General features: G+C 43.8%; 2 protein-coding genes across 3 annotated transcripts in view; one reads left to right on the top strand and one right to left on the bottom strand.

Annotated features, from left to right (window-relative positions):
- Nucleotides 1–8,010, bottom strand: part of BMP2 (bone morphogenetic protein 2) — a 203,896-nt gene extending 195,886 nt beyond the window's left edge. For both annotated transcript variants that reach the window (XM_068675380.1, XM_068675387.1), the window contains exons 1-2: nucleotides 7,876–8,010; nucleotides 7,061–7,293 (exon numbers count right to left, since the gene is read on the bottom strand). The gene's annotated coding sequence lies outside the window, so the exon portion shown is untranslated. The remainder of the gene's footprint in view (nucleotides 1–7,060; nucleotides 7,294–7,875) is intronic.
- Nucleotides 8,011–9,469: 1,459 nt separating this feature from the next.
- Nucleotides 9,470–20,100, top strand: part of FERMT1 (FERM domain containing kindlin 1) — a 20,872-nt gene continuing 10,241 nt past the window's right edge. Inside the window, exons 1-6 of the mRNA XM_068675079.1 lie at nucleotides 9,470–9,763; nucleotides 13,179–13,351; nucleotides 15,980–16,213; nucleotides 17,740–17,886; nucleotides 18,252–18,465; nucleotides 19,389–19,491. Of these exons, the coding sequence (XP_068531180.1) occupies nucleotides 13,201–13,351; nucleotides 15,980–16,213; nucleotides 17,740–17,886; nucleotides 18,252–18,465; nucleotides 19,389–19,491 (849 nt within the window). The 5' untranslated portion in view covers nucleotides 9,470–9,763; nucleotides 13,179–13,200. The remainder of the gene's footprint in view (nucleotides 9,764–13,178; nucleotides 13,352–15,979; nucleotides 16,214–17,739; nucleotides 17,887–18,251; nucleotides 18,466–19,388; nucleotides 19,492–20,100) is intronic.

Below are 20,100 nucleotides of genomic sequence, written 5' to 3'. Positions count from 1 at the left end.
TCCTACCACAAGGCAAGTGCAAGCAAAAACCCAGACAGGAAAAGCAAACTTTCCACAGAATCCTAAACAGGAAGCATGTCATCTGCCCTAAAAATTAATCATGTAGATGTGTACTTAAAGCTGTTTCACCCTATGTCCGTCCCATTCTCCTTTAGCAGCAGGTGGTACGGCACATGTCAGCAGCTAACATGACTAAGAAGGCCACCAGACATCCCCTTCCTATGCTGCAGTCCCATTCCCGAGTCCTGCGTCCCCTGTTAACAAGGCTGCAGTGGCACCTGCTGGTCACAGCCCAGCAAGGCAAGCGGTACTTTAGGCTGCTTCCAGAGTTTCTCGTATGACAGAAGAGCATGAGTTTTTAAGGCTTCTTAATTTTTTGTTGTTTTCACTGTTAAGTTGCTTTGGAAACATTTTTTAGAAAAAATACATACATACAATCAAGGGCAGTGTCACGACAATTCACATGCATCTTTTTGCATTTTTGAATGCATTTTTTAATAAACATCATCATTTTGATGTTTATTAAAGTTCATGCTGACTAACTCCTAAAAAATTGCATTAGAATAGAAAACTGGTACCTACACATCCTCAGTCATCCCATCCTCCGTAGGGAAGGCAGGCATGAGCATCTTCAGCCCTGGTCAGCAAATTTGCCAAGAAAATTTCATTGAAATTCTTTAGACAGAAAGTTATCCACCCCCCTTCCACCAAATCAAGTGCTTACGAAGCAGTTTCTGCTTTGTGTAATGTATAATTTTTTATTACTGTTTTATCAGAGCACACGCATGTATGTATGGCTATGAGGACACAGAAACCTAGCTGTTCCAGCAGCAAGTTATTTCAATTCTCATACTAACCTCTGATAGTAACCACAGCTGGAGTTTGGTTTTCCTTTGTTCCCCTTCCTACAAACCTCAGTTCCCTAGGCAGGGCACACATACGACACTGCACCTCAACCAGCATTCACTTGGTTCAGTCACATTTTCTCCTTACGAGGCTGAGCACAGAAAGCTATTCCAGATGATCTTGAAGGCCTTTTCCAACCTTAATGACTCTATTGCAGATAGGTCGATTCCTCTTCCGAGGAGCCCCGCCTATATTTAAAATACACACACCACAAGAATGATCCGAGCCGTACACTGCAACACGGTAAGACTTGCATTTAGAAGAAAAATTAATTTACAACTGAGTTCCTGCCAATGGAAAAAACCTTCCTGGGTTTCCCCATGAAAGAAGGGAAAAATAGCTCAACCAACCGAGTCAAGTTCTACGGCCCACGCAATGGGGAAGCCACCACAGAACTGCCTTCCTGCAGGGCAATGACATCTTGCAGCTGACTGCCATCAACAACCAGAGGAATAAAAAAACCTCAGGAGTATGAATGTAGCGCTCCGACCAACCCCCAGTTACCAGCAGCATAACTGGAGTCAGGGCTGTTTGATGCCTGTGTTAGCCAGGCTGCTGAGGCCAGGCAAGGCTGATTATTTCCAGCAACTCAGCTGGGATGTTTGGACCTCCCTTAGGATTTGTTTACCATATCGTACAATATTTGTATTTCCTCAGGTACTAAGAACGACCTGCATGGGTGAGACAGGATGTGATTCAGTTAAAGGTAATAAGAAAAGCTGAAGCCAGGCTGGAGTGAACGATTAAATGGGGCTGACTGTGTACATACATGTTGCGTATGTGTGCGTAACGCTAATGGTTGCCCTCACAGAGTTCCTCTTCTGTGAGTATTCGGCTCGAACTGCAAGGTGAAACCAAGCAAGGACCAAGTTTTAAGAATGCAGTTCTTAACTCACAGTTTGGAAATTGGAGAATCCAACACTCACTTGATCTCTCAAAGTTTCTTCTGTCACATGGGCTAAAAATAATAACTGGTCCAACCCCCAAATGCAAGCACAGGCAAGAAGTTCTGCTTTGGGTTAGGGCCAGAAAACAGAAGAGATGCAAGTAACCCCACTCTTATGACAACCCTTTTTAGTCATCTTTAAATATTTCTTTAAAAAGCAATCATCTTTGAAGCAGTACTTCAAGGTTGGAAAACTTTGCCAGTTTTCAGAGAGCTGTGCCCCAGATGAGTTTTTTCAATTAGTTTTTAAATGAGCAATACATTATTTGCTCCTTGGTTTGGAATGCGCTTGAATTGTCTTTTCAAATTTTCAAATCCAGACACTGATGTAGCCGCATGAATAGAGAAAGGGAAGTCTTGGTTAAACCTTCTATTTTTAAAGAGCTGGGTCAAGTATTGACCCAGAGTTACACACTGAGATGGGAGAAGCAAGTCTAGCAATATTCACAGTGCCTTCGTCACGAGTTACAGAGGGAGGAGAATTGCACAATTTCTCCTTGCCGTCCCTGCTTTCACAAAAGCACCATAAAATCCTGTTCCATGCAAAGTTGTACAATCTCTTTGCCTGAGATTTTCCCATGCAGTAGGTCTGTGGGCTTCATCCAGCCAGCAGGGCACAGCTACATGCTCCCCTCAGGGGCAGAGTCATTGCAGTGTTGCTCTCTCCAGTGCCCTGGCCAGGAAATGAGCAGAAGGGGCTCCCAGAGAAGTTGTTCCTTGGAGGCTGGCACAGACCCCACCACCAGCAGCAGCCCTCTGCGAGCCTCTGCTGCCCAAGAAGACAGCAGTGCTCGGCTCGCACCAACCTGAGCCAGAGCTGGGGGCTCTGGGAGACCTTCCTCAGCTCCACCCTGGGACACCTGCACAACCCTGCTCAAAACCCTGATTTACAGCTGAGCCGCTCCACAAACTCCAGTCATTCTTCTTTTTGTGCAAACAGAACAAGGACAACTTCTACATCCCCCTGTTTTTTCCTTGGGGCAAAAGACTGTCTTTAGTCAGGCTGCATAGACATATAAAGTTCAATTTCATTCAGATCTTGTAAGTACTGCTGTAATATTTTAAGTGTCTAAAAAGGATGAAGGATGACTTAGGGTAGTATTAATAAAAACAATCTTAAAATAAAGGGTCAAACAAAGGTAAGTCTATTTATCTTTACAGTTTTCATCCAAATAGCCTCAATCCAGCTTCAGATAATATCTCAGAATGTCTCTCCAACTGAGAAATAGTATCCTAAAGAAAACAGTTACAGTAAGACTATGCAATCAAACAAATTATTTTGAACCCATTCCTTTACATTCTAACTTTGGTAGGACTAGTAACAAATCCTGCGTTTGCCTCTGGGACTGTTTCTTCACCTGCTCCTATGGTTAAGAGCAGAACTGCAAGAAACGCCCATCAGACACGACAGAGTACATTAGCACCAGACACAGCCCAGCACACCACAAATATTATACTGCACAGTTTTGCTCACCCAAGGTCTCAGAATAATTTTCAACATTGAGGAATATTATTACCAAAATTTACAGATGGAAAGCATTTAGTTGTTTGGTAAGCAACAGACAGCAAATCAATACATGTAACCGACCCCACACAGCTCTGTAGGACACAGCCACTTATTACTGCAAAGAGAGAGTCAAATTACTGGAAGGCCATTACAAGCAAAAGGACATCAAATATTAGTTTTAAATACAAGAAGTATGATATGCTAGAGAGCATGGCCTTACAGCTAAAGCTCCAGACTTGACATCAGGATTTTAGCCTTGGTTCCATCCTCTGAGTGGTGTGTAACAGCACAGGCTTGTAGCCACTCAAGCCCTCATATTTCCTATCTGCCAAGAACTGCTACTTCCTTTTTCAAAGGAAACCATGTTAAAATCTGACATGGGATCTACAAGAAATACAACAGAACATGAATGCAGACTAAATCCACTAGCCAACGTCTTATATAAGGCTGTATTTCATAGCCCAGGCATAATACCTTGCAACTCCTAACTTTCACATCTCCACAGCAGGTCTTCAGGCTCTAAGAGTGGAGGAGACAAGTCTTTATTTAAAGGCAGAAGTTTGAAAATCAGCCTGCATTTACTTGGCACTGCCTCTTCGCAGCCCTGGCTTCACAGGAGCACAACAAAGGTAACACCATGCATTTCTGGCAGTCTGACAGCACCTACCATATTTGAAAACCAGGCACTAATCATCTGGGGGCAGGGAAAAGGGAGGAGAAGGCAAGACAGTCCAAACCAGGGCTTTTGCTCTGTTGCAATCACTGGGCTAAAGCAAGGCGAAAGGCTGAATGGAAGGCTTAACAGATTAGTTCATCCTCAGTCATTTAAAAAAAAAAAAAAAGTTTTACTTGCAAGTAAAGCTTTGCAGAGCTTCACTGCTTCAGCTAAAAGCAGTCTGACAGAGCTCTGAGTCATTAAATCAGCTGCCTGGGGAAATACACATTGTTATGGCTATTTATTGCCCTCAGCCTGTTGCGTGTGACAACACTGCTCCCACTCACCCCTCGCTATTCCTCATAGTCAAGGGGGTTCTGGCAACACTGGTAAATGACTCAGGCGTTGTGCTAGACATGCCAGTGTTTCATCACAGTCTGCTTTTCAAGCATGAGACAGCCAGAGAGAGGGGGTCAACTTTCAAAATCCTCCAGAAACACCTGCACCCAGAGGGCAGGTACACTCCATGCAGGATCACTGCTGTCTGCACCTCGGGAAACCCAGACGCACCACCAGACCCCTACCCAGATCCGCAACAGGAGCATAAACTCTCCTAAACAAAGACTAAGATAAGCATTTCATTATTTTTCCCTTTAACCCAAGTACTGCTTACAGGACTTGGGTTCAGAGCTGAAGTTTTCCAGCATTTCAGGTGTTTAGACCATGACTACCAATTTAATCAGCTGGGATATAGTCAAGGCATACCAACAGGTAAAGCATTACTACCTCTCACCTTGGCCGTTTATTACAGCAGACTCTAAACATGGAGGCCTACAGATCCACTGTGGTGAAGACCAGCTTTTCCTCAACAACTCTGTCATTACTGCCTAGTGCCCATTCCGGGGTTTACATTGATTTTTCTTCTCAGTAAGGAGAAGGTGGTGGGAAAATAGCAGATACCTACGTTACTTCTTTCCCTAGAGCAAATGAAAAATACTTCGCTGTTATTCAGCTCAACAAGAGCCAACTGCCTGCCTAGTAAGTCTGAAAGGCTGACTTCAGAAATCACGTTATAATGTAACACATTCTCTGGAGGAAGAGGGGACACGTCCTCAATTCCCCCACTTCGGTTTTGATGCTGTTACATGAAACAGTGATCCAGTGATGAGCTATAGGACTGGTGACAGGACCAATATTGTCTCCTCAGCTTTACCAGTGCTCACCTGGAACCTGAGCCAAGAATTTCAGCAACAGTGATAATAGCTCCTTACCTTCAAGGCTTCGGTAAAATCTAAGTTGCCAGATACCTACAGGGCCATCTGTAATACTTTACCAGAGTCTTCATGCAACTTTCACCTCAAAGGCTACCCTCAGGGTTCATCTACTGCCCTCCAAACTCAGGGCAGCTTTTCTCAAGTCATGAGACAGTGAAGTCAGCAAACGTCTACGAGGAACTAGGGAAAACCCACACTGGCAATGCACTGGTCATCTCCTCCACCCAAGCCCCCTCCGGATCCACTATTGACTCAGCCTGACACGCCCTAGTGGGAAAGCCCTTTTAAGGGGAAGGAAGTGTCAGATCTGTGGCAGCACTACAGATTAGTCTATGCTTGACCAATGCATGTGGTGAGCATGTCAATAGGAGAGAGATGCTTCCCCCACCCCCAGCTGTATGCCACTCTCCTGCTATTTATGTATCGCTGTCCTGCAGTTTGTTCACTCACTGCCTGCTCACATACCTACCAATAACAGAAGCTGCAGCATTAGCTGTGATCACACGTTTACAGCACTGTGTGGCTTGTGCTAACATACAAACATCAGCAGAACAGCTAACATAGCTTAGCTGACACTACAGAGTCACAGTTAAAAACTGACCTTCTTACAGCTAACAGAAGCTCTGCTATTCGTTACCTACCATTGCACCAAGGTTTCATTAATGAAATTAATCACAGGTTACTACCAACATTCACTGTCTGGAAAAAGATCCTGAATTAGCCACACACAAATGCTGCCACGACATATAATCTTTATATGGACATTCCCAGGAAGAACCACACAAAGAACTGAGCCACATTTCCAAAGTCTCTTTGGAGGCATCACGCAACATGCTGGTTCACTTACCTCTGCAATCTGATTCATTAATATCTTTAGGCACTTAAATGGCAGATGTGAATAGAACGTAAGGAAGGCAGAAAGGAAAGGAATGGGAATTTGGATAACAGACTCATCCATGAACTGAAATGACCCCAACAGTAATTGAAGTTTAATACTGAGCAAATTTTCTTTCCGTAAATAAAGTCAGATCATAACAGATATATAGAGGCCTACCAAGAAGAGAAGATGGTTCGTCTACACCTTGTGCTTGATAATGGGAACATGAACACAAGAAATAATATAATAGAACAAATCTTACACACCTGCTTGTTGTGTAATTTTAATAAATTAAGGAGGAGCTGTAAAAAGTATACTAGATGAAATACATTTCTAAAAATTGTAACATTCATTTTTCTGTTTTTGTCACATTACCTTCCCATGCTCTCAAAATACACACTTGTCGACTAAGAAACTCTGCTATAGCCATTTAGTAGACCCTACAGGAAAACGAATTAAACTCAGAGCTGATCAAGCTAAGTCTTAGCAGACTAACTCAAGCCAGTTAGTCACATGGTACCATCTCTGGTAAGCCCCATTTTTGACTAGCACGGGCTTTTAGCACGTAAACTGATTAAAGGGGTGCAAATGGAGGCTTGCTGTCATCTTCCATACAAACCCTGGCAGAGAACAGTTGTTGCTCGATTACAGTTTTCCCCACTCACTGTCTGAAAGGACAAATCGCAGTTCTCCAAATCCAATTTCCTCAGCCTCCTCTGAGACAGCTGAAAATGAGCACTCTGACTTCAAAATCTTACCTGAACTTTGCCACTCTTCGGAAAAGAAACATTGCTACCTCTTGTGATTGGGATATCGTTCAACGCTGACTGAAATCCACTTGTCTCCTAACACATATATCCTGGAAGAATTTATGCTAGACTCAAAGAGAACTTACCCAAACTCCGTTGTCTTCTGGCTTTTTTCCCGATCTCTTCTTCATCCAGCTCCTCCAGCTTCCCAGGAATGCACTTCCCTCTCAAAGGGATTGGGTGGATTGGTTACAGTTTTCTCCAGCAGTCCTAGAGCAGTCCAGGAAGAACATGCTCCATCCATAGCCCCCTGCAGAGCAGAAGGAGGCTGACATCAACCTCTACGTTCTCTTCCCTCAAGTCAGTCATTCACAAGGAACTGAAAAATAAAAAGAGGACACTTAGAAGAGGTCAAGACAGACCAACATGGGGAAAAAAAAAAAAGTCAGCATATGTAGATGCTTCTGGCTTAGCAGTTACCACTGTTTAGATCTATTATCACCTTTTTTTTCTCCTCTATTTAATAAGGGACTGAAGTTTTACCCAGAAAAGAGAAACTTAACCTTTTTTAAACACCAAATATGACTTTTTCCAAGTTGAGTAGCACCAGACCCAGCTGATTACAAGTTTCCCTAGACCTCTGCATCGTGTCTATGCTTAGACAACATGAAACACAAAGACAATCTTCCAAGCTTTGTATCTCAGACAAAGGTAAGACAATACAAGCTTACATAGCCAGGAAGAGCATTTATAAGAATATTCTGGCCCAGGGACAACCTTCCAGATTTCTCTGACTACTTTTCTAACTATTAACTATTAAAAGTGTCTCAGTTCTGAGCTTCATGTTTCCCAAAGACCTATTCCATGAAAAGTTATTTCCTCATCTATACCTGTATCTATACTTAAAACACAAATCGGTGGCTTGTCAAACCTCCCTACAAAGAGCTAAAAGCTAGCCAACCTTCAAGTGAAGCCACTGCCAAGGAACAGCAAAAGCAGGACTCCGCAAGCCAGGTGAGAGGAACAACCCCTCCAGCACCCTAACCAACTAGGGCAGCCACAAAATCACTCATGCAAGGGCTGAAGACCCCAACCTAAACCCACCTGGAGCTTACTAGGTCCATGTGCAGCGGCTGGGATGGTCCAGGTGAGGCTGGTCAGGGCAATTAAAGGCCTGACAGTGCTTCCAGGTGACAGGGCTTGGAAAGCCATGTGCTCTCGAGTCTTTGAGTCAAAGAATGTCTGAGGCTTACGCAGTCTTGACAACGCACGTGCAAACAACCTGAGGAAACAGGTACAGCCAAAGCAGGTCAGTGGCTTACTCCATGAGAGCAATAAAGGGAGCAAACAGGCTGTGATCTTATCTGTGGTTCTGCCGCTTCACATCTGCTTTGTTCTAGCGAGAGAAACTGTTTGCTCCAGAGAGTTTCAAAATGCTTCGTTTCTACCTCTCCAGCCTCTAGGACTGTGGGTCTAATTTGAAAGAACACTTCCCTTGATTTTCCCTGTTTCCCTCTCCTGTCATTTTTTTCACGTACTTTGTTTTACGTGGTCACGATGCCTACCAAACAGGTCACAATGCTTAAGGCAAGAAAGGATTTTTGTGAGAATTTACCTTTCGGAGAAGTACTTGCCCACTTCCAGTCAATCTAATGCACTTTTACTCTGTGCATTGTAACACATCCCTAAATCACAAATACACCTCTCTATTCTCTGGTACCTCACCCTCAGAACCAAACTTCTTTTTACTATGTTAACCACTGGTCTCAAATCCCTCAACAAGTTCATCCTAAAAGCAACAACGCTGCTATACCTGATGTGGCTCAACAGCCCTGGAGTTTGGGTATTCCAGTTAAATGAAAATTCAGCAGATCTCCCTAACAAGGAGGAGGAAAGGATACTTCAAACAGGAGGGAAGCTTTCAGCCCGAGTCACTGCAGAGCGGCCTATATCCGCGTTGCTACGTTTTCAAACAATCACTCACTCTAGAGTCATAACCACTACAAAGCTACCTGGTGTTAATCTTTAACCTTAACATCATGGTTATGCACACCGGCTTTTGCTTCCCAGTGGGAGATATGGAAGTATTTCCGATGTGGCTTTCCACTCTTTGTTCTGGAGGCTATCTACCACCTTCCCTGCGGCAGGTCTCCTCACGGTGCAGCCCCCTCTACCAGCAGGGACATTTTGTGCTGTGCCCAGACTGCTCCTGATGTGTCCAGCCCTAGGCCCGCAGTGGTCCCACTCAAGCGCAAGCACTTGGGGTGCGTTAGCAAGCTGAGCACCCAAAGCACGGTGACCAAAAACAGTCGGCGGAGCCCTGTTATGGCCACAGCTGTGTGCCTATCGCTTGTACTTCGTTGGCTGAGGTGCGAGGGGCTGAGCTGGGCGTTTGGGTGGGTTTCCCTGGTGTTCTCAGCACACAACCAGCCCTCACCCCACAGACAGCACCCGGCCCTGCGCCCCCCTCGCCGACCCGCAGGCTCCTCAGCCAGGAGGGCAGCGCAGGGCAGGGCAGGGCGGCGCTCCCCGGCTCCTCCTCACCCTCCCGGCGGCAGGAGCGGAGCAAAGGGAAGGGAGGGAAGGGAAGGGAAGGGCAAAGCAGCGAGGCGCGGCTCCCCGGCCCTGTGCTGCCTGCTGCGGCCGAGGGGCGGAGCGGGGCCGCTCCCTCAGCAGCGCAGCCCCCGGGCGTGCGGTGCGGTGCGGGGCAGGGCCGGGCATCGCGCTGCTCCTCCTCCTGTTTCCCTTCCTCCTCCTCCTCCTCCTCCTCCCTTCCCGAGCTGCCAGGTACAGGCGAAGGGCGCAGGAACCGGGCGGGAGGCCAGGGACGGCCCGGCTCGGAGCGAGAGGTGGGTGAGTGAGTGAGGGGCTGGGGCTGGGGCTGGGGCTGGGACACGGACACGGGCAGGGGCAGGGGCACGGACAGACACACGCGGGGCCAGCGGGCAGGCTGCTGTCCTTATCCCTCCCGGCACTTCCTCACAGGCCCGGGCCCGCCCTGGTGCCGATTTATTCCTTCTCCTCTCCTGGCAGCAGCCGCAGTGCCGCCTGCCCCACAACCGCCCCGAGGCGCCGCCATCCCCGGCGGTTTCTCCCCGCGGCGAGCCCTTTCCTGCCCTCACACCCTCACACCCGCCTCTGTTCCCGTGCTCAGTGTGACCCCGGGGGCTGTAAGGGCTGCAGTTTGGGCAGAGCTGCCCTGCAGATACCCCGAGCAGAGGCACCTCAGGGACGTCCCGGTGCCAGCCCCGCAGCTCCACGCTTGGTGTGAGGGTCTGAAGGCGTGCGGCGTGCCCTGGCACCTTGGTGGTTTTTGCTTTTAATGCACCACGGTTCCTTGTCCTTGTTGCCTCTTTTTCAAGCCGAGGCGGTGTTTGTGCGGTGCCCTCCAAGAGGCTGGGTGCTGGTGGTGTTTGAGCAGCAGACTGAAAGCCCTGCTTCTGAAGAGGAAGCGGGGCCGGGAGCAGTTTTGGGGAATGCCCAAGGGCCACAAGTGGCGGTGCCAGGCCTGTGGCTTTCCGAGCCCTGCGAGCCAGCGGTGTCGAAGAGAGCTTCGCCCACGCCTTGGGCTGCTCGCTTTCACCCGTGTCAGCACAGGCATTTGTACGCAGAATTGTATCCACGAGGGAAACCGAAGAAGAAGAGAAAAAATGTACCCAGGTGGTTTTGCTGACACGAGGACAGAGGAGATACTAAATAATGATACTGCCTTGTGGTGAAGTGCAGACACAGGTATCGTTCTGCTAGATTTCATACATGTGCTCTCAAAGTGAAATCGCATGCACATGTTTTCATGCTTAGCCAGCTATAGATTTTTTTATTTTTTTTTATGCGGTTATTGATGCTTAGGAGTGACTGGTGGCGTTCTGACTTTCTTAAAGCCAGGGTTTTTGTTTTGCTGTGCTTAAAGAGTAATAACAACTGACCTCTACGAGTTGTGCTGCCCTTGTACCGCCTCAGCAGCTCTGCCTCCTGGGCACTGAGCCTTCAAGAGAGGCACAGCCCTTGCCCTCCACGACCCCTTGGTCTAAAGCACGCCACAGTAAATCCACGTGGTGCACAGCAGCACAAATTCAAAATCCCAGCTCCATCCCTGAGGCAGTACAGCCGTAGTTTTTTCCAGTGTACAACACAATGTCTTTATCTACCAAGAAAAAACAGGCTTTTTGGATAAGTACCAGCCCTTGTTAGTTGAGCAACTATTTGGTGAGAAGGTGTAGGCTGGCACATGCAAGAACATAGGAACCACGTTTGTTCCTCAGTGTAAACTGGCCTTTTGGAGTCCTCTGTTGTTTTTGTTGGAGCTCTATTGTAAGTTGTCACGATTTTAGACATTCAGATTACCAGCACTCCTAGAGCAAAACTCAGTGGTAAGGTGATTATCCCCCTAAAGGGATGGTTTTGAGCTGGACAGATTGTTTCATTTCTGTTGCTCTTCATTTTTTTTGCCTCAGTCGAATCTTTAACACACACGCACACACTTTCATTGCCTTTAGGTTTGGAATCATTTTTCCTTATTAGTAGACTGTCGTTACCACCATACCTGTATTATTCCTTTGATACCCAATTTTGTACCAATAGGGTTGACAACAGACGTGGCCCTGATCCAAAGGAGTTCAAGGAACCAAGTCTGCAGCATTCTGAGAACAGCTTTTCAAAGAACTTGACTGAAATGGTTAGATGACATTACGGCTTACTCCACAATAAAAATACTGAATGATCCGTAATTTAACAAAATACCAGAAGTCTTCCTATTGAAATTCTTAAGCTGTAGGAAGTTAAGAAGCACTAATAACATTTGAAAGTTTGGGGAAGATTAAGCTGTAACAGGCTGGCTGTTGAGCCTCTGGAAGGGAACCTCTGAACATTGAACTGGGCTTTGCTCTCAAGTAGTATCTTTTGGCCCAAATCCCTCTTCTGTTATCTAATCGGTAACGTAAAGTTTCATAATTACATTAAATTTGGTGCATAGGTGGACTGAAAACTAGAAAACCCTGTTTCTAGGCATGAGGTCCTTAACCCCTAGTTTCATTTTATGTTCACATAACCTAATCTAGTCTGCTCTGTGGTCAGTCCTAGAAAGGGTCATCACCTCTTCTGTCATTCCTTGCGTATGGGAATGGTCCTTGACTTTCTGTTTTGACATAACTACTTTTTTAAAAGACCTGCAAACGTCTGTCAACATTGAGTCGTTTACAAAGAATGCTAGAGGGGATATAACATAGTTATTTTTCATGTTCAAGCAGTCTGTACTGTGCCAAAGACCAGGGTGTCTGTGACTTGGGTTCTCAGATGCTGTTGAAAGTCTGTAGTAAGTGGAAGTCACCCACTTCATTGCCTAAGCTTGCACTGCAAAGGTGAGTTTCTTAGGGTTTGGTTTGACCAGACACTGAGTGCTGATCTGGTGTCTTCTTTCAGTGCTCAAATATCCCAAATCCTTCCTGCAGCATCAGTCACTGTATACCTACAGAGATGCCTACCTCCTGCTTCAGTAATTCACAGAACTCTACTGATCACAACCAGAGCTTCTACTTTGAGCATCCTCTGTAGTTTGTCTTGGCACAATTGCTGTTTACCTGTCCTGGCAGGAGCCTGGTGGGATCTCAGGTGATATGTGCCGAGACAGGATAGGTGCTTACATCCCTGGGCAAGCAGACAGTCAGCTGGAACTGCCGTTACGTGCCTCGATGTTGCTGGCAGAGACACATTGCAGTTACTTGTCTCCCCCTTCGTGTCTACCCAAAGAAGTAAATCTGTTCTGGTTTTGGTCTCATGGGATCAAGCTAGCAGAACTCATCTGCCTTTTGCTGCAAGTATAAACTTCCATTTACAGTGAAAATTACAATTATAAGCGTACAAGTCAAGGAAATTCTTCTGTTCACTGGATAGATTGCAAAAACAGATCCCACCCACAGCTGCAGGCGTTACGGTGTCCTGACTGACTGATTCGCATTGCAGAGTGGGGAAACCTGGGTGAAACTGGGCTTTCTCTACCAAACAGGAGATGCTTGATTTAGGGAAAAAAATACATCCAGAATTAAAAAAAAAAAAAAAATCCTGCATGCCTGTCTTGTAACAGTAATCACAAGAACAGAGTCTAGTTCAGAGGTAACAAGGTAACACATCAGAAGTCCTGCCAAGGCTGTTGTGAAGTCTTGGCAGCATGGATGTGCTTTGAGACTGGAGAGAAAACAACATGCATTGGCTTCAAAGTATAGAGTAAAAGCATATATATATCGCTTTTGTTTGTATTTGTTTTTGCAGAGCTTACACAGATCTTTGGAAAATGACTTCCTTGGGTGCATATGGGTCTAACTCCTGGGAGCTCTTGGTGTCAGTTGATCACCAGAATGAAGAGAAGCAAAAAGAATTTACACTACAGGTCACAGGCGACCTTCACATTGGAGGAGTGATGCTGAAATTAGTAGAGCAGATCGGTGAGTAAAGACCTGTTTCATCTACACAGTGTTATTAAAATAAAACATGCAGCTTTCCCTCTACAAAAAGGCTTCAGCACATTTAGAAATGGCACTGCCTCACTTATGTCTTAAAAACAGTACACCCAGCACGTAGGTGCTGCAGGCTTAGGATTGCTTTTCATGTGGACATAACCCCGGTTTGTGATTAGAGCCCCTATACTATCATAATGCACACAAAACTTTGGTGTTTTTTTTCTTTCAGTTAGACAAATACAGTAACTGTTCAGCTCCCGTTCCAGATAGACTTTCTAGGTGGCTAGTTTGAGGGCAATACCAGTAGCTGATACCTGGTTTATCCATCTGTAGCCATCACAGAGAAAGGATTAGTTGTTACAAGTGCGTTTAGAAAGATAGTTTACTGTGCTATAGTAGTACCCTACCCAAAATCTGAGCTACATTATCCATTTCATATATCCAGTAGGGAACAGCCGCTCAGAGCAGAGACTGGCTGAGACTGGCTGAGTCAAAATTGTAAGGAGATGAAAAGTTAAACGCCATGTGTACAGTCAGAGTACATCAGCCCTACAGGCAACCAGGGAATCAAAGTTTCTTTAACTCAAAGCCACCAAATGGAGCCTCCTCCCAAAATAATCATCTGTACTCTGACACTGCAGAATGCTGGATACAGACAAGGTAGTACGGCATTTGATCATTACACCAATGTCACAGGGTCCCATATGCAATGCATTCTTCAAGTGCTATTCTTTTTCTTTTTCTGGAAATCTATACCTAGAAGTCTTCGATCACCAAGTTCACACAGAAATGAACACTTTTGCTAGACTAGACTCATCAAATGGGAGTGCCACGAGCTTTGAGTTTCTACACGCTGCTCTAGAAATACTAGATCTATGGCAACAAAAAACTATCCGTCAAAAAAGAACCTCCTTGAAACTTTAGTCTTTTTTACATGGCTTGACTTTTTACAAACAAGAAAAGAAAAACTGAACTATAAGAAAACCCCTCAGCAAAAGTCTTAAGAAATTTAAACTCAGCAACTCAAGAATTTCAGAGCTCTTACTGCCAGATGAAATTTTTTGTTTTGAAACATGGGGTTTGACAGAAACAAAAGGGAGACACAAGATATTTTTTTCAGAAGTCTCCTATTCAATGGAAGGACATTTGTACACAACAATCGTTTGTAATGGAAAAACTCCAGTTGGAGATAGTGATTTTATTAAGGGATCCCTTTCCCAGCGTAAGAGCAGGTAGGAAATCTGTGATGAAGAAAATCTAAAAAGCAAGATACATTTCTATTGACTTCTCCATTTACTTAAACACATGATTCAGCCAGCATAGCAAAGGTAGCCTGAGTTTCACTGTGTCATGATGCTAACTTTTCACAGCATTTTTGTAACTAGAAGAAGCTAGTGTACTCAATTAGTGCAAAAAGCTTTCTATTTTAAATAATAGTTAAAGCAAATCTTTAACTAAGTGATTTGCACCAACACTTCTCTTGAGAGACAATTTTCCCAAGAAATTCCAAGACAGGACAGGGCTCTACTGTGCTATAGACACGGAGGAACGCTCTGCCTGGGCGAGCTGGTGAGGAGGAACAAGAAATGGCTCAGAAGACTGAAATGACTTAACCAAGATGACACAAACTTTAGCTGACAATACACATCATTGGTATCTGGAAGTCATTTAATTTTGGAATTCCTCACAGAACTGTAAGCAGCAATGTTTCATATCCTTCCTTATGTGTGTACTCTTCAAGCTGATCTAGCCAAGGTTTTATACCTTTCAGGTCAGGATACTTAGTGCCCAAGAGTCATCAGACAAAAGACACTGCTCTTTTCCCTCCAAAGTTATTTGTGTAGCACATGAACAAAGTCTTCCATCTGTTCTTGACTCGCAAGCGCTTCTCTATCTGCAAGTTTTCAAAGTACAGAATTCCCATTTTTACTTCATCAAAACACAGGCAAGTCGAAATCAGTGAAATAAGACAGTTATCTCTTTGCAGCCTATCTGTTTTTCTGAGAAGCTTCTGTAGGCAACTCTTGTCAGTCCCTGGTCAGTCACACCAGCCTGCCCGTCTGCACAGACCATTAAAGGATTACCTGTACCATATTGCATCTTATTCGTTCTACCTCACTTACAAGCTTCTACCTCTGCTGCAAGTTTCTGCATCTTGTGTGATAGAGAAGGTCATCTTATTTGTTAGAGCTTGTTAACCCTTTCCTGATTGTTACAGGGCTTACTCCCAACTTAATAATTCTCTTCCTTGATTATTTAAAGTATGTTGCCATCCTTCTCAGTCTAACGGTGCAGCCACAGAGAAGAGCTGAATTACCATGTCTTTCCTGGAACAGCCCTTGGCTGTGTATCACCGAGACTTCAAGGACTTGGGAGATGTGCTTTCCCTGTGGATACCTGCAAGATAAAGGCAATGTGACAATCACCGTCTGGGTTAGAACAGTTAAATCCCAGCAACTGCCACAAGTGTTCAGCAGATGGGGTCTAGATCTGAGGAACTGTAGTCACTACTTTAATGTAAATAAATTCTATGTGCAGAGTGCTGTTTCCAAAGCTGATTTTTTAGCATATTTGCTATATAATGTATTAATAGCCTTTTTTTTTTTTTCCTAGAAATGACACAAGATTGGTCAGACTATGCTCTTTGGTGGGAGCAAAAAAAATGCTGGCTCCTGAAAACCCACTGGACTCTTGATAAATGTGGGGTGCAGGCAGACGCTAAGCTGCTCTTTACTACTCAGCACAAAATGCTGCGGCTTCGCTTGCCAAACATGAAGACCGTGAGACTGAAAGTCAGCTTTTCTTCTGTGGTGTTCAAAGCTGTCAGTGACATCTGCAAAATCCTCAGTAAGTAAAGCTAAATCCCCTCTGGCAGCTACATTGGAGCATTTTATTAGGTGACTTTGTTTTGATGTGAAGTCCTTACTCCCCTTTTAGCTCAAGGAAGAATTTGATCGGGTTGACCTGGGATGAAAAGACAAAGATTTTTTTTTGCTGTTGTTTTTAGTATCCAGTGCATGTCAGTGTTTCTCCGTCACTGTGATAACTCTGATGAAGAATTATCAGTAATGCTTCCCATGAGCCGCAGGGAGACTGGATAATCAAAGCCCTTTTGATGGTTTTGTAGAGATGTCTGGACTGAATCCAGCTTATTTTATGCCACTGAGTAAGAGCTCGAGCTTATCAATCTCCTGCAGCATCTTTCAGCATGGGCAATCTTACTGATGCCAACTGATTTATCACCTATCTGCACCAATGTCAGTAAGATGATATTCAACTTGGTTGAATATGTATTCATGTAAATATGTGAATATGTATTCTAAAGTAAACATGTATTTACTTTAGAGGGAGCATGTTTTGAGTGTTCAGAACTGTCATAAACCTCTTTGGGTCAGGGCATACCTAGCTACCTTATAAAAGCCTGTGGATGTGTTGCAGCTCTTTCCCAGGATGGAGCACCAAAGCAGAAATGAGGTTTTGCAGCATGCCAGACCTGTGTTCCCGTGATCAATAGGAATAAGTTGAGTCTGCAAGGCATCTTCAGAGTCTTTTGATTTTAGGGCACACCTGATACTCATTTTCCTTTAGATCTTCAAAGCTTAGCCCATCAACACATTCATCTTCAGAAGGAATTTCAAGATACACTGACCACAATGTAGCTTTCAATTTCATCCTTTAGCAGTGGGTTGTGGAAAGGATAGTATGTCTTGATTACATTTAATAGCTCTGATAAAAATAATGCCATAATTGTTCAACTGACATTAGGTTGAATTAAATAGTTGTACTTTCAGACTGTGTTAGTACAAGGACCCTGTAACTTTTCTCAGGAGTGAACAGCATCAGAAATGTCTTTGCTTGCTCCAAGATACAAATATTTTGCAGATTTTTCTGATTTGCAATTGACAATACATGTCTGAACCAGTAGTGCAGCAGTGAAAAGTGTACTGCCAAGACAGAATCTTTTAGGGGAAACACAAAATTCTTAACTGAAAAATAAAAGGCATGAACTTCAAATACAGTGGTTCCATTTCCATTCTTGCTTATGAATAAGTCAGACATTTCATTGAGATTATTACACTCAAAGGTGATTGCATAGCCCTTAGGAAGAATTTTTCCCATCCTAAAATACAATGATGTTTGCTACAAAAGAGGCTTAAATCGTGGCAAAACTCACTTTCAGAGCCCAAAGTCTTTGGCCTTGTCATCAAATGACTGGATTTTCCATGGGTACTCTTTTCTGATTCCTAAAACTAAGGTTCAAACTGCAACATGGAGCTTCCCCAAATGCTGTTACAAATCATGGTTTTTTTTGGGTGTAATCTTGTAAGTTTCAAATGTTTCATCTTACTTTACTTCCCAAATTGCCATTGTAGATATCAGACGGTCAGAAGAACTCTCTTTGCTGAAGCAGTCAGAAGATGCAATTAGAAAGAAGAAGAAAAAAGACAAGAACAACAAAGAACCAGTTACAGAAGATATTTTAAACTTGTGCAACTCTCCAGTGAGTTCTGGATTATCAGGTAAAAACTAGAATGACTTTATTCTTCAAACTAAAAGTCAAAAAGAGGAAGAAATTCTTCATTATGCAATTAAAAACAAGGAGAACAGTTTAATGTAGGATGATGGTCAGAGACACTGCTGAGTTGAAATTAGTAGCTTCAAGAAGTTACTGAAATCCCCGATACATCAATATTTTTCTCTTGTTTTTTAAATGTTTTCCTTTCCATTGTTGTGTGAAAGGCCATACCAGAAAACAGGTGATCAGCTGTGGCCCTGCACAAAGGATGTGCTGCAGCTTTTTGAAAACATAAATGGAAAGTGGTAAACTACCTATAAGTCTGAAGTCTTATTCTGTGGAATAAGACTTTACTGTTTTAACTTGCAGCAAGTCCAGGTTTGTATAGTAAAACCATGACGCCCACCTATGATCCTATCAGTGGGACACCAGCTTCTTCTACAATCACTTGGTTCAGCGACAGTCCCTTGACTGAGCAGAACTGCAACATCCTCGCCTTCAGTCATCCCATCTGTTCTCCAGAAACACTAGCAGAGATGTACCAGCCTCGGACGCTAGCTGACAAAGCCAGACTCAATGCAGGGTAAGAAGCCTCTCTGAGTTCTTCGTAAGCTGGCTGAACAGGGGTGGCATTCATCCAGCTTTTAAGTGCAGACCAGAACTTGAAAACAAAACCGTGATAGATGGATATATTGATACTTAAAAACATGCTTTGATCTAGGTGGGTGTTTTTTGGAAATACTTAGACTCTTTTTGATGTTTTTTCCTTTTTTCAGCAGTCTTGGTTAGACAATTTTGTTTGAAGTGATGAATGATGTAATTGTGCAGGCTCTGGACTAAATTCTGTTGTTAAATGAAGACAGATCCAGTGAAGTGAGTCGCATTGTGGGCAAAGCTAAAGGACAGTTTGGATAGCAAACTGAATTATGCACAAACAAGTGCAACTTATTGAACACTATAGAAGAATACAGAACGCTAGGGGTTTAGTGATGAAGGCTTTTAAGAGGATCGTCTCTGGGACTGAAATACAGACTGCCATCTTTCAGGTCTATGGAGCATTTAACAGTAACTTTAACATTGTCAATGAATTTCACTAAAGACAAAAGTAGCTGGAATTATAAAACAGCAAATACTGAAGTGAAAAGCAAGAGCTCTAATGATACATGGGAAGTTAAATTAACATCCTATTTCTGGAGAGCAATTAGAAAGAATCTTGCTAGCACAGGTCACCCTGTAGCTATTTACTGCTCAGTTTCTGTCTTCTATTCCTGATGTTCTGAATAGCGCTGGAGAACAAGAACTGAAAGATTTTAGGTATTGTGTTTGTACAGTAAAAGTTGGAAATCCATGTGAATGTTCCTCTTTCTCCAAATATGTGAATTTTTCCCAGACTTGCAGTAATTAGAGCTGTTCATCCCCATTTCTGTTTCACAATTACATTAGAACACTGCAGATGTGATAGTTTTTCCTGTACAAATGATTTTGTGGGTGTTTTTTTTTCTGCAGCTGGCTAGATTCATCCCGATCACTTATGGAACAAGGCATTCTGGAGGATGATCAGCTTCTTCTACGCTTTAAATATTACACTTTCTTTGATTTGAACCCAAAAGTAAGAGCTTCGTTTTTATAGTTGCTCACTGTCTGCCTGCTTTCATGTCAAGGATCTGTAGCATAAGGATACAGAATTTTAGTGAGGATTTGTTACAGGCCCTTCAGAGATCAAATTCTAATTCTTCCCCATAGCTAAGACTGCACTTTTCCCCTCTGGATGTTGAATCACCATTCCTTACCTGAGATAAGATCTTAAGTATAAAGATGAGATCTGAAGAGCACCAGAAACAGTATCCAGAGGGGGTAGTTCACTTTCTGCTTCACGTTTAACATGACAAACTAAGGGGAAAAGTAAATCAACAGTATCCTAAGTGATGTAAAGGTATAAGCCCTATTTTGAAAATCGACTTAAAGTGGTAGTTACATTTCACTGCCATTCACTGAATGTTCAGCTTTTCTGGGCTCAAGCACTCAGAAGCACTCAACAAAAGTGTTTGAGTCCTATTTGAAAAGCGAAGACTGCATTTTCTCAAGTTGCCTCTTATTGGGCCTTTATTTTCACTACAAGTCAGTCACTGTGGTTTTGTTAAGCCTGCATTTTTAAGGCCTGGGTGGTGACATTTACAGAAATTTAAAGCGTGACCATTGACCAGTATAAATCAACAAG

The sequence above is a fragment of the Anas acuta genome, chromosome 3, assembly GCF_963932015.1.
Source record: "Anas acuta chromosome 3, bAnaAcu1.1, whole genome shotgun sequence".
Taxonomy (NCBI): domain Eukaryota; kingdom Metazoa; phylum Chordata; class Aves; order Anseriformes; family Anatidae; genus Anas; species Anas acuta.
Note: the sequence above shows the minus strand (reverse complement) of the source record. Positions and strands in the feature narration are given on the sequence as shown.